Genomic DNA, 14,746 nt, shown 5'->3' on the forward strand with positions numbered 1-14,746 from the left:
CTATGTTCTCTAACATCTCTAAACTGTATGCTGCTACGTTTAGCCTTAGCAGATGTTCGTGGATATGCAAGAACCATGTTGTGGTCTGACCTAATAGCACTTTCAAAGACCCTGACCTTCTTGGACATGTCTTGAGGATGCCGCAAGACCACCACTGCGTAATAGCCCTCATATGGTCACCAGACGGTAAGAGAAAGGTGGGCAGGTCCAAAACAACTTGGAGGCGATCGATTGAAAAGGAAAGAAGTGAGGCAGGTTGGAAGTCGTGGGAAGAAGCGAGGATTATCGCAAGAGACCGAGACCGATGGAAGAGAAGTATCAAGGCCTTATGCGCAACAGAGCACGAAGAAGACTGATGATGATGATGATGACCATACTGAGAACCACCTGCTAAGGTCTTTCTCGACTGTTGATCGGATCAGCAGGACCTTTGTATTGTAATTGTATTGTAATCTTTATTTAGACACGATCAATTCATCAGCCTATAAAAATACATATCACATACGCTAAGATATTTAAAATTAAAACTACATACTATAACACTAAAGCTGTTTTCCGTGAATGCCGTGCGTTAGACTTAAAAAATGTCATTGATCTTACGTTTAAATAACCCCAGAGACTCTGTGTTCCTTATATCGCGTGGTAAACTGTTCCATAATGTGGCGCCATTGTAGCTAAAGCTTTTTCTGTAATAATTAGTGCGCGGTAGTGGAACATTAAGCTTATTTTCAGAGTCCCTGAGGTCATAAGCAGACAACCTCGTTCCCAGGGTCTTTTCCCTTTGTTGGTGGGTGGAGCTGGGGGTGGGGCGGGAAAAGGCCCTGGGATCGGCCGGTCACATGATCTCAAAACACCCAAAAATCTTGGGTGTACTGAATTCATATATTAACAGAAATATTCAAGATGGTGGTCCCGCCGAGTGCAGAAGAGTTTTTGTCAGTCCTTCGCCGAGTCGGATTTTCTTTGAATATAGGTAATTTTCCATCATTGAATTTAAAACCTCTTCAAATGAAGTGTTTTGAATATGTGCTGAAAGGCCAGGATGTTATCGGAGTCCTACCTACTGGATTTGGCAAGTCGATTCTTTTTCACCTTCTACCGAATTTCTTTCCTGTCAAGACAACCAAGAACATAGTTATTGTAGTATGCCCTTTGAATTCCATCATTGAAGACCAGTTGAAAGTTTTAAAAGCTCGGAGGATAACCGCTGATGTGTTACAGGTACCTGTAAACGCGAAAGAAACGGCCGAGAACTTGTTCGGAAATGAACAAGAAACAAGCGAGCATGTGGCCGTGATCACAACAAAGTTTCCTCAGGATGTAGTGAACGGCAACACTTCGATCGTATTCGCCCATCCAGAGACTCTATTAAGTAAGGAAGGGCGAGAATTGATGGGAAGCAAAGTCTTTCAAGACAATGTTGTGGCCTGTGTTGTTGATGAAGCACACTGCGTTGAATTATGGTAAGTGCCTAAATTTATTAATTTCTTGTTTGTTCATTTCATATTTGTTTCAGAGAGTAAATTATCTATATAAGCTTATGTCTCGGAAAACTAATTAAAGCACGGTTGCAGCACTGACTTGTATTTACGGTGAAATTCTGCTGTATTCTCTATTTATAGAGTATGATAGATTTTTCTCTAGGAACTAATTCATCTATGATTCCTGTGACGTTTACACCGCTCACTGATCTATATTTATTTGCCAGTACAAGGAAACAAGATTAATTGTCTATGGTTTTATTCTGGCATGCAGTTTTCCAAATTCTTGATGCATTGCTTTGTGATTTAGAAGTGGAATGTTCACCTTTGTCTCCATGCCCCTACAACTGAACTATTCTTAGTTGAACAATTACAAAGAAGGTGCCAACAGGGAAGAACCTAAGCTCTATATTAAGTTGACCCCCAAACCTAAAATAACCTGTAAATAAGGAGATAAAGCCATTTGCTAAAAGATAAATTCAAGATAAAATAAATATACCAGTATACACAGTATACTTTTTAGTTATTAATAGACATCCATCCATATGAGGGAGCTATTATGAAATACAAAAGATACTTCTACAGAAACATGTTAACTCAAAAGAAAACGTTATAGATATAGATATATATATTACAGGGTTTACTTTTCTTTTTCAGGGGTGAAGAATTTAGAAAGGACTTCAAAGATCTTTCGGTGTTGAAGGCCTTTTTTCCTAATGTACCCACAATGGCTCTAACAGCAACAGCACCACCTCATTTATTGAGGGGCTTGAAGCGAAGTCTGTGTTTAAAAGATGAGTGCAAAATTGTTGCACAAAACCCCAACCGGGTAAACATATATCTGAATAAGAAATTGCGATGGAGTAACCACCATGGGGATGAAAGTTATGATCAAATCCTTGGGCCAATTGCCAATCAACTAGCAATTCAAAGAGAAAACTATCCCATGACAATTGTCTACTTAAAATTGAAATATTGTGGATATGCTTATGGATTATTTGAAAGAATATTGGGAGACAAGCAGTATGTTGGAGAAACTTCAGAACCCACTGCAAGACTGTTTGCTCAATTTCATGCCCCCCAAACAAGTCGCATGAAGAAAGATATTTTGTCAGAAATAAAGAAAGAAAATTCGAGGGTGAGGGTGCTCTTTGCAACATCAGCACTTGGCATGGGGGTTCATGCTCCTTATGTGCTGAACATTATTCACATAACACCACCAAGTAGCCTTGAAGCATACATGCAAGAAATTGGTCGGGCCGGTCGCACAGGACTTTCATCGTGTGCTACACTCTACTACAATAATTCTGATATTGGAAATAATATGAAACATGTAGAAGAATCAATGAAAACTTACTGCAAATCACAAGACACCTGTCAGAGGAAACTTCTTCTAGATTACTTTGGATTCTCTTGTGTTCAGCAAGATAACTGTTGCTGTATATGTGATGGAAAGTTCAAAATAACTGAGGAGGATGTACCTCATGTTGTTAAAAGCAAGGTGAGATTACTGCCCAACAATAACAGTGTTATCCTTGAAAGATTAATCAGGGGTGCAATTTCTGCCCAAGAGTCCCAAGCAGCATCAGAGAGTTCCATGCTATTTGACATTTCTGTAGATAACAATCTGGTTACAAAAGTTATGGAGGGAGTGGAGTATATTGAATCAGAAACAGACCTATTGAAGACCTTTGGTATCTGGGATGAAATCTGTTCCTCTCAGATCTTTTCGCTAATATGCAAGCACACTACTCTGTGTAGAACTGTAATGAACTCTGATGATGATTAGAACATCAGTACTTATTATAAAGACTGCAAACTACTACAAGGTATCTTGATTCAAACCAAAATCAATATTGATATTGATTATATCTGTTGTTTCTACAATACCGATCAGTTTGTTTACCTTTGTTTCCTTTTTGCTATGTCTGAGCACAATAATGTGGTGAGAAAGTCAACTTAAATTGTAAATACTGTGGGCAACTCTAAATAGATCTTGATTCACACACCAAAAGTCACTTTTGATATTAATTATCTCTGTTGCTACCATGGTACTGATCAGATTGTTTACCTTTTAAAGTTTGTTAGTACACAAACTTCACAAGGATCTGTGAACCCCATATTACATGTACTAATGTTGGAAATCTGCTGAGATTTTGTAGTAGGTCATTGGAAATAAGCACACACACTGTCCTTACCAACCAGCCATCAATGACAATTGGATGAGTCTGCTGATAAGTACCCCACATATTTTCCTTATAAACAGGACCTTGTCACATTGTAAAAGCGAAAATAATTTCTTATTTACCAAGATAAATTTCTTATTTACTAAGATAAGATTTCTTATTTACCACGATACTTGCAGATTTTGCTAAATGTTTACCATATTGAACTCATAAGCTACAAGTAAACAAGGTACAATTCACACAATTAATAGGACATATTAATGGATTAAATCTGCTGTTATGTTGGTCCTAGAGAAAGGAAACACCCTAGTTTTATTTGTTCTAAGTTGACTGCAATAAATTTTTCAGTTTCCCAAAATAATTGATTATATATCAAGCATGATCAACTGCCACATCACTTTAAGTCTTATCAGTTTTTGATTATGATCCATGAATAGCACAACACTACACAGTACTAGTAGTGTTATTGCTATTATTTCAGGTTATTGGCTATCCTCATAAAAGCCATAACATCTCAGCTGAAATTTAATGGCTCACTTGTCTTTAATAAAAATTCAGGATCCCAGAGATGTTAAGTAAGGCATTACTACTTGTATTTTGCTAAATTCAGAGATTCAGCTGTTTTAACTAAAAGTCAGTGTCTTACGGTATATATATTTCATTCAACGATATAATTATAGAACTAGCTTGGTGAGCAGGCAAGATGGCACTTTCTAACCCACTTGTGATTAACTGCTGTGTCCTGCACGAAACTTCCTTAAAAGCCATGTAATAAATCCAAAATTGACCTAGCCTGTTCTTTCAAGATGGCTGGATACTGGAAATCTGTTTATGGAGCTTTACTCCATCTCAGTCCATAAACATGCAAAAAAAAGACAAAAAAAGAAAGTGGCTAATACCCAGCCATCACGACCTTGCACTTGGTCAGTAACCCATAAATATCGATCTCAGCAGAAATTCAGTGGCTCACTAGTCTTAACTGAAAGATAAGGGTCTAAGAGAGGTCAGTTACGTCATTACTACTTGTATTGTGCAGAATTTGGCGATTCAATAGTCAGTGAATAACTACAATCATCCTCAGTAGTATCTAGGTTGATAATTCTCCCATGTGTTTGGCCAGCCACTGATGATAGTCAACAATGTTCAAATACCTTAAGGGAGACCTTTTAATGTCAGGGAAGCTGTCATGACTTCTTCCAGGCACATGATTAAAAGGATTCAAATGCAATAGGTCATTCACCATTTCTTTCTCATCATTAAGTGAGTTGCACATTGTATGTTGCACAGATGTCTTATGGATGCCCACAGATGAGTCAAACTGCTCTACAATCTGATGGATGCCAGTAGTTGCTTTACAGACCTTGCTAATTGAGTTTAGACTCTTGTTTGGTCCCTGCCTTTGGACAATGTGTTTACTGCATCTATTTGAAATTTCTTGGGCCAAATCATCTTCAATATTCTTTCCGGCACCACCCCTCCAGTTAACAAAAAATCCCCATTTGAACTGTTCAGATAAGCGTGGGGTTAGCAGGCACTCAATCTGAGCTATACTCACAAACATTTCAATAGCATATTTGCTGTAAGCCCCCATAGACTTGAAAACTGACAGCAAAAGTTTTTGGTTGATGAGATTTCTGTTGCCTGCAGTGTCCTTCATCTGCATGACAAGAGTAGCCAGGAAAATACAACAAAGGGCATAATTTCTTATATAATCATCTTCATCGTCACAGTCATTGACATCTACTTTCTGTAATAGGAACTTGTCAGTGAACTTTCCAAAAGCATCATCAAAGTACTTCTTCTTGTTTTCTGAGCTCTTATGTGCAATGTTTTCTGGGAATTTATGTGCTGAGGGAGTGTCCTCTAGGTCTGACATCCCAAAAAAGTTCAGGGCAGCTGTTATGATGTAAGCTTTCCCCACGCTGAGGAACAACTCTTCACTTCCTTCATAGGAGTCAAGAACTTTGGATGGGGTAGCATTCCTCCTATTGTACTTCTCTCTGAAGTACTTTAAGGTGCCAACTTGATTCACAGACTCAGCTTTGTGAAGAAACGAGTAAGAATACTGCAGAAGGGATGCTTTTGTATGCCACATTACTGGTTTAAAAGGTGAGCAATGTTCAAAACGATCAGCTGCTGTGTGAGAACCAGATAGCAGATCTTTGGCACCTGCAAATCTGACCCGAGTGAGCTGATCACCTGCAAATGTAATCTTCATCTCCCTCATTGCATCATCATGGGTGTCTGGTTGGTGCGCATTTGTCTGTCCAGATGCTGCAGGCCCGTCGGGAATCAGTGGATTGTCAGTGTGTGGCAGTTCATCTAGCAACCCTGCTTGAACATAGATTTCAGCAATCCACTTTTCATAAGTTCTTAATATGTGAACACAATCATCATACTTTGCTTCATTTGCATTGATGATTGGCAAACTTACTATGGTAGACTTCTGTGACATTTGCTGGCTGTACTCATGAGGAATGTGATCTGGTATAACAGATTTCAAAAACTTAAATTTGGGAAAAAACTCAAGAACAATTCTACCAAAAATAATTGTGGCACATTCTGCATAACGTTTCCATTCAGGAACATTCAAGGAAAAATTATATCGAGGGAAATCTTTGATGTTTCCTTTAGGGTTGTCATTAGGCAAGTGATTGAAGTTAATTCGGTTCTCAATCAAGTTACTGGCAAATAAGTGTAGATCCTCATTCTGAATTTCCTTTCTCATGTGCCCTTTCAAAATTTTCAGGTCCCAGTTGTCACCAGTGCCTCGGAACACACTACCTCTCTTTACTTGCTGAACCACTTTGTCTGAAAAATGACCCCCTAAGAGCTTCAGCAGGGTGTCCCTTCTCCCAGATGATAGGCACACACCAAGTTTGTTCAGTCGTTCTTGAAGCTAGGGATTACAAGGGAATCAGAAATTAACAGCAAATTAACTACACATGCACATGCAGTAACCTCCTGTTTCACAACTTTATAATATAAGCCAAGAAATTTCGGAGTTTTGATTGGTTGATAATGGCCCTATTTTCGCGTAATAGTGGTAAAACAGAATAAAAATGGATGGTATAACAAGGTTACCATGACAACCTTTTACTTTGCCTTTTCCTTTTGGCCTGTGTTTGTTTTTTCAACCGTAACGAAATAAAGGACTCGTGTGCGTTTCCGAAAATTTCTCGGCTTCTGTTATAAAGAAATAATAGCATGACTTGTAGTGGTATTTGGCAATAATACCGGCTCGTAATATTTCAAAATTATCCAAATACCACTCACCGCTTCGCGGCTCATGGTATTTCGGTCAATTTTGAAATATTAATCGCGGTATTATTGCCAAATACCACTACAAGTCATGCAATTACCTATACTTATCCTATCACTCACAATATATTTCTGAATGGATCTTTCAATTAGAATCACAATCACAACCTAACACAAAACTACCTCACAAGGATCAAATTTCTGCAGAGCTTTATATAATTAAGAGGATAAAATGCAGATTGTATTCAATGCATGATTGCACTGGTGAATAATAAATACTACAGTGCGACTAAAGCAGTTGATTAAGGATAACAATCCAATGTTATATATATCTTTAGCTAAGAATTACCTTTTTGGTACATCCACCTTCATTGATGAGAACTGTATTCACACGTTTCACCAGGTTGAGTTCGTGCCATCTCTCGTTCATGAGGATCGAGTACAGAAAACTGTACTTTACTTGAAGCTCACGCTTTGTGTCTGAGACGGACTTCTCTTTGCCAGACACTGCGTTCATAATCTCGACAAGATAAGGGTGGTTCGTCTTCAATTCGACCCAAATTTTATTGAAATCGAAACTGTTCATGCTCTCAAATTCATTTCCATATAAAACGGAACCTTGCGAACGTTTGCACAGCTTTGCACACGACGTTTTCAACTCCTCACTGCTGGTCTTTTTTAACTCGTCCACAACACTTGGACAGTAATCTTTCAAGATAGCCGTCAACACAGTTGCATCCCTGTTACTGACAGCTTGTAGAATCATTTTCTGCTGTCTTTCAGTCAATAACGATTGAGCTTCTAATGAGGTGCAATCATTATCTCCTATTGATTTAGGCCTTAGAACAGATTGCCGAGTTAAAAAAAATGGCTGCCCTTCAGACCTTGGTGTTGTTAGCCTCGACGACTGATCCACCGAAGTGGCTGCACAATCATGTCCTGTAGACGTGGCAATAACACTAGCATCTTGGGGAGTTGAGAAAGACGGCTGTTTTGCAAAAATTGATGTTGTTCGCTTCGCCTGATCAATAGAAGTTATTTTGAAGCTATCTCCTGATGATATAGGCGTTAAAACAGTCGCAACTTGGGGAGTTGAGAAGGAAAGCTGCTTTGCAGATTTTTTTGGTGTGATTCGCTTCGACAGCTCATCTGCTGAGGTGACGCATGAGCTTTCGCATGGCAAATTCTTTGATACACGTTTCGACGGCTGAAGCGAAGAAGGTGAAAGTTGTACACATCTCTTTACAGCATATTCAGAACTTTGATCGGACGACATATTGTCCATGGATTGAGCTCTCTGAATAAACTGTTCCATCTTGTTTACGAATGTAACGCAACTCCGACATGCGATCTTTGATCTCGTATCGTCCTCAAAAATAGTTATACCACAGGTTTTATGGACTTTTGCACACAGATCTTTTGATGAACCAGCTTTGCTAAATATTCGAAGCATATGACGACTCTCGCGAGAATCACCGCAGAGTCTGCAAACCGGATTTCTAGAAGAAATCTTTGTTGGTGTAGGCATACTTTCCGCCATTATGACTTCGGAATAATGCATAAATTATATTTTATGACCAAGGTTCACATAAATTATTTAAATCAATCAACCAATCAAAATGTTGATCTGACCGGCCGATGCCAGGGCCTTTTCCCGCCCCACCCCCAACTAAGGGAAAAGGCCCTGGGAACGAGGTTGATAAGCAGAGTCACGCCACGTAAACTTTGAATATAGATACCTTGGAGCTAGCCCGTGCAGACATCTAAACATCATGGTGGCTTTATGGATTTCCTGCTGGCGTGCAAGATTTTTCCACCCTAAAAACTCGAGTAGCTCAGTTGCATCAGCATCATAGTTGAGAATGTCAACACACGGGCTGCTCTATTCTGCAATTTCTGCAGTTTGTCTCGTAGCGTTTTCCCACAGCTACCCCAAACAATGTCACAGTAATCAAAGTGAGGTTTTACTAAAGCTTGGTAGATGAGATGTAAGGTTGATGCTGGGATCAGGTGCCTAATTCGCTTTAGGGCCCCGATACCAGAGGCGATCTTTTTCGTTAGTTTTTCGATGTGACTATGCCAATCGAGTTTCCAATGTGACTATGCCAATCGAGTTTCCAAGCATTCAAGTTTTATCTTTAGACTGCTGGCAGTATTACAGGTTTAAAAGCATTCATTGTTACCTCGCACCTGTCCAGAAACTAATGAGTCACAACGAAATTCTCCAAGCTGACACATGCCATTAGAGACAGCGCGTCACCCAAGCCGAGAACAGACTAGACACTAAGAAATAACTCAGAGGGAGTTGGTACCTAGTCACCATAAGTGCGCCTGCTTGTTAAAGCCAAATTGCGGGAAATTGAAATTCCTGAATAAAATAAAGCGGCTCGATACGCTTGAATGATCCTGACTTTTTCACTGTTGATCTAATGGAAATAAATCCTTCTAATGCAATTTGCAGAAGTCAAATGCCCCACGCCTTCAAGGCGGAGATGGAGTGGTTTGCGAAAGGCTTTCATCAGCCAAAAACTAAGCGTGAGATATCCGCAACAACTATTGATTCATTTCAAGACATGATATGGGATAAACCCTTCGACGATCTTCTACCTACTTACGGTGAGTAATTTTTTTTTCCATTTGGAGCTACATATTAGCTCTTGAAAGGAGAAAAACCAACTTCACTTTAATTCGAAAAAAGGGTCACAAAGGCTGAAGAAATCTTTGCAGATAATCCTGACCTGACCGGAAATTACTGTTGCGGGATTGATGTAACGCTTTCACTTACTGAAACATCATCTACGGGATGATTTGAGAAATCACTTAAATGTCCAGATCCCAGTTGGCTTGATAGCTGAAATGGTAGAGCACTGCGCCGGAAATTAAAGCAGGGGTCTGGGCTCATAACGTTCAAAACTTCGATGAGCTGCAAAATTTGACTTGAGACTAGAGCCAATATAGACCATTGAAGGAGTACATCATAGTACTATTTCAGAGGTTTTTTTTTCATCATCAACAGCGAGAAAAAAAGGATTTTGAAACAATAAATCGGTTGAAAGCCATAATTCTAGAGAACGGGGCATTTGCAAATGCGCCGAGTAGCGACGCCATTCACGCAGCTCTCCATCACATTCGTTCCGCAGTATCAGTGGCAAGAGGACTTGCTGTGGTTGGCAATGATCTTCAATATCTAAAAACCAAAATCTACCCTTCAAATAAGCTTGCAGAGAAACAACAGCGTTTCTTTTTCACGAAAGGAAAACGAAAACTCCAAAAGAAAAAACCTGTAATTTCTCAATCTACATTAAATAAAGTTGATCCAGAGGTATGCACTTTCTGCTTTAAGATGGCCTTGGCAGTGATGGAGGCTTAGTTGACTGGGTGGAGTGCAGTAACTGTGCAGTATGGGTACATACATTGTGTGACTATGTTGAAGACAAAGCTAACTACGAGTGTTGTGTCGCTGTTGAGGAAGCTCTTATTTTGATAATTTGCATTAGCATACCTTGTGTATGGCCCTAATTAGTGACTCAGACTAGACAGGGCTTGACTTTCAAAGTAAACCTTGAGGCCAGGTGCCTGCTAAATTTTTTAGATTTGGTTTCGAGCATCAATTTTCCAGTCTCCAAAAATTTTCTAGAAAGTTTTGCAACTGCAAATGAGAAACTCACAAGGGATCTAAGGAAATTGAAAATACGAATGTAAAAAATCTTAGTGGCCGGCTGGTGACTGAGTACAAAAAGTTAATTGCCACTGTGCAAAATCTAGTCACTTTGGCGACCCCACAGGTTGCGATGTTGTTGAGCTCTGTCAAGGTTATGTTTCTTGTTCAAACGTAACTTAATGTAACGACAAGTAAATAAGAAGCTGATTGCCCAGTTGACATTAAGGGTCTATGATTCCTACAAGAAGCACAGCTACCTGAGATGTTAAGTTCCTCACAGTCTTGACAAGCACCATTTCTCAGTTATTTCTCTCCCTTTTTGCCATCATACACCCATGAATTATTTGCCAAGTAAAGTGCACAACCAATTAATACTCTTGAACACTGAATACTTGAACACTGTTGATTACTTCATGATATTGCAATGCAATAAACCTCTTTCATAACAAGGTCAAATTAGAATTAAAGTATTTTGGTTTAGTTCTAAAAGCCTTCCTAGCCTCTCTACAATGTGCAAGTTATATTCAATAGAGTTTTTGTTCTAAAATGAGGCCAGAGGGTTGTAATAATAATAGTAATAATACTAATAATAATAATAACAATAGTAATAATAATAGTGTGAAATATTTTTTACTACTTTTTAATTTTGGATATGCTCAAATGTGCTTCGCAATATTGAGCAGGGAAAGAAATATTTTAAATCAAACAGATATTAACAATCTCATCTGGCAGAGGTCAGTTTGCTTTTCACAAAGTCAAGTGAAGTAGAATTCGGTATGTTGATAACTACACAAGGTGTAATTAACATTGATTCAAAAGAATTACTTGTGTAGCGCACAAAAAAAATGTTGTCTGTTTGAAACGATTGCCTCCTTAAAACGAATTTTTTTTTAATACATTCAGATTTCAATACTTCACTGACTTTTTTAAGATGCACCCAAAAATGCATAGAAAGCTGGTGCGTAGAAACAATAGATACGGAGTCCTTAAAAGGACAGATCTTATTGATTTGTCCATTAGTTGTTGCTGATGTTGTTAATATTGTAAGGAAAGTGAGCAAATGTGTTCCTGACTCACTTTAAATATTCTTAGAGCACTGGATTCCATGTTTTTCTCAAGGCAAACTACATTTTACGACGAGTTCTCGTGAAACAATCGCGTGCCATTTCTTTGTAAACAGGAGCGGCTTTTTTAAGCAAAACGTAAACCGATATCTAAATTCAAAATAGTTAGTGTTTAGTACTGATGTTCACCTTGCAAAGCCGCACTAGACGACAAGCGCTCTCTCTAGGCGCTCCTACAAGATGTGACGTAGAGTTAAATTGGGAGCTAGTGAAGACAAAAATTGAAAAATCATCAAATCCGAATAAAGCTACTGGACTGGACCTAGTTTCACCCAAGGACCTTAAACTCCTTGGGGAATCTTCTATCCATAGCCTGATACCAGTTTTCAAGAAAAGTATAGATGATGCAGTTTTTCCAACAAACTGGAAACTCTCACGTGTTAAGCCAGTATTTAAAAAGGGAGCACCCACTGATATGAGCAACTTCAGGCCCATATCTCTCTTAAGTATTCCAGGAAAGATTCTTTAAGACATTATAAGCAATAGCATAGACATTCACATTGAAGCTCAAAACCTGCTTAGTGACAATCAATGGGGCTTTCGCAAAAATCATTCTACAGAGGGTCTCCTTCTTCATCTTACTGACACTTGGAAGTGAGCCCTAGATAATAATATTAAAATTGGTGTACTGTTTATTAACTTCAGGAAGGCCTTTGACTTGGTGAACCATACCATCCTATTACAAAAGTTGAAAGCTGTTGGTATATCAGGAAATTTACTATCTTGGATGGGAAGCTACCTGCTAAATCATAACCAATTTGTTCAAGTTAACGAAGTGAAATCAGACACTAGCTCTATCATGTTTGGAGTACCACAAGGGTCAATCTTAGGACCCAAACCGTTTTCTCTTTATGTCAATGGCTTTCCTGAATTTGTAACCTCAGGAGAACTTTATATGTTTGCTGATGATACTACCATATTTACAGTAAGTGATAATATAGATATTATAATTAAGGCTATGCAAGTTATACTGGATCAAGTTAGTTGATGTGGTGCTAACAGATTGATTGCTCCTGAAACTAAGTCAGAAGCCTTATTATTATCTAAACAAAGATTCATTGGTCCATTGTTGCCTTTGAAGTATGGTGAAAAATTTATTGCATTTAAATCATCATGTAAATGTCTAGGAGTAACTATAGACAGTAATCTTTCTTGGCAAGAACACACCAAAAGTCTGTTAAAATCTTTTAATAAGAAAATAGCAGTCCTCCGAAGAATTAAATTCTTGCCATCATCCATTCTACAGACCATTTATTTTAGGACTGTACTTCCAAGTGTCTTGTACGGAATACTAGTATGGGGTTCCTGCTCACCTGCACTAACGGATGATCTTGAGCGTGCTCATATACGAGCTTCTAAACTTATTTTTAAACTTTCAAGGAATTGAAAGGCTGGAACAATTTATCTTTTTACTATATTAAGAGACTGTTAGTAGAAGCATATAAATCCTACCATAGATGCAATACCAATGTTTTAAATGATCTAGTAATGTTAAAACAATCATCTCACTGCCTGAGGAAATCAATGAATATTGAATTTCCAAGTCCTAAAACAGAAATTGGCAGGCTGACTTTTAAGCATAGAGCTGCCATTGCATGGAATTCACTTCCTGATTCAATAAAATAGTCTTCTGGCTTAGAATGTTTTAAAAAAAAGACTTACACCTAGCAAGGACTTAATTAATTCCATAAGCTATAAGAAGGAACCTTCCATGATAAGAAATAGGAGTGAGGAATTTCTTTATTAATCTTATCTTAAATTGTAGTTCATAGTTTTATATTTGTATTATTACTATTAATTATTATTTAACTCAGATAGATAGTAGATAGATAGTACATAAGGAGGTCCACATCAGGACTTCAGTCTTGCGTATTCTGTAACCTGCGTTACCAAATAAACTATGTGTGTATGTTTATTGAAACCAGACTTCCCCTTCCAAGTACCTTAACCCATTAACGTCCAGTGCGCCCGTATGCGCCCATGGGGACCCACACCCTTTCTACGCCCTGTGAAGTCAGCAATTTTAACCCTGGAGCACAAATTCCAGCATCTACTTGAACGGGTTGAAAATATCTTGCAGACGATACCAGAATGAGCGCAATTGAGGGGAGGAGATTGGAGAAATAGCCAAAAAACCGTGTCACTTTGACTGGAAAATGTGCACGAAGATCGTGTTTCACTACCCACCTACCTTTCCGAGCATGTGCTTTGAAAATAATGAGTAGTTTCTGAAAAATCTCTACACCAAAATGAAGCCTACTCAATTTCCAGCAAGTGAGGAGAAACTTTAGGCAAGGAGAGGGGAAAAAAAGGGCAGGAGAAAGAGAGAAAAGTAGAAGTCGTAAGTGGGGCGTGACTTTTCAACCCAAAAACTATGTCCAAATTTTGCTCTCTGCGCGTGCCCGAGATTTTCAGGCCGCCATTTTGCATTTGGATCGAAAGGCCGTTGAGTGCACGAGCTGTCAAGTGGTTTTTGGTAAGTTAGAGCTTTTAAAACCCCAACAGTGACCCGAAATCTGCTGGACTAGCTTCAAAACACAGTTTTCCACACAAGCTGCGGCCATTAATGGGTTAAAGTGTCCAGTCTATTTTCGGCTTGGGTGACGCGCTCTCTCTAATGGCATGTCAAGCTGATAACTGGCTCTGTAGTCTCCGCCATTTTAATTCTCCCAGCAACCTATGCGCTGCTAACTAGTTTCCATGCTTCGAAGTTAAAAGCGGGACAACATTTTAGGGTTTCTCTTACCAAGTACGCCCATGCTATCTGCTATTACCGAAAAATTTCCTTTATTTTAGCTTGAATTTACCATTTCTTTCCACAATGCAAGCAGGTAACCAGTCAATAGACACAAGGTGGAATTTTTCGGTCGGTACGGATCGGAAAGAATGCAGGGCCATAATGATAATCTACTCCACGAGGGAGAAGCATGTGCACGGTGTTTTCAATGAAGCGGTCGCCCGGTTTCACTTTTCAGAGTGAACATTCTTAAATTTTTTTTTTTCGCACAGATAAATTTCTCTGCATACTTTTCA

At 38.8% G+C, this 14,746-nt stretch overlaps 3 protein-coding genes and 1 long non-coding RNA gene across 5 annotated transcripts in view; 2 read left to right on the plus strand and 2 right to left on the minus strand.

Moving 5' to 3' along the window:
- The window catches only part of LOC111323760 (uncharacterized), a 16,672-nt gene extending 7,883 nt beyond the window's left edge, over positions 1 to 8,789 (minus strand). For both annotated transcript variants that reach the window (XM_088752757.1, XM_088752764.1), the window contains exon 1: positions 8,668 to 8,789. In XM_088752757.1, coding sequence (XP_088608883.1) covers positions 8,668 to 8,691 — 24 coding nt within the window. In that variant the 5' untranslated portion in view covers positions 8,692 to 8,789. The remainder of the gene's footprint in view (positions 1 to 8,667) is intronic.
- Positions 889 to 3,495, plus strand: LOC148742178 (ATP-dependent DNA helicase Q1-like). Its single transcript, XM_088752734.1, has 2 exons — positions 889 to 1,463; positions 2,139 to 3,495. Exons 1-2 carry the CDS (start codon positions 904 to 906, stop codon positions 3,268 to 3,270), a joined length of 1,692 nt encoding a protein of 563 aa, XP_088608860.1. The 5' UTR covers positions 889 to 903; the 3' UTR covers positions 3,271 to 3,495.
- On the minus strand, positions 3,312 to 8,567 carry LOC148742179 (uncharacterized). The gene is made up of 2 exons (XM_088752724.1): positions 7,278 to 8,567; positions 3,312 to 6,566 (listed from the first exon to the last, which is right to left on the minus strand). Exons 1-2 carry the CDS (start codon positions 8,487 to 8,489, stop codon positions 4,755 to 4,757), a joined length of 3,024 nt encoding a protein of 1,007 aa, XP_088608850.1. The 5' UTR covers positions 8,490 to 8,567; the 3' UTR covers positions 3,312 to 4,754.
- Positions 8,608 to 13,637, plus strand: LOC148742180 (uncharacterized). Its single transcript, XR_015998572.1, has 2 exons — positions 8,608 to 9,544; positions 12,359 to 13,637. It is a non-coding gene; the product is annotated as an uncharacterized LOC148742180 (long non-coding RNA).
- Positions 13,638 to 14,746: the final 1,109 nt, after the last annotated feature.

Source organism: Stylophora pistillata, chromosome 1 (genome assembly GCF_964205215.1).
Source record: "Stylophora pistillata chromosome 1, jaStyPist1.2, whole genome shotgun sequence".
Taxonomy (NCBI): domain Eukaryota; kingdom Metazoa; phylum Cnidaria; class Anthozoa; order Scleractinia; family Pocilloporidae; genus Stylophora; species Stylophora pistillata.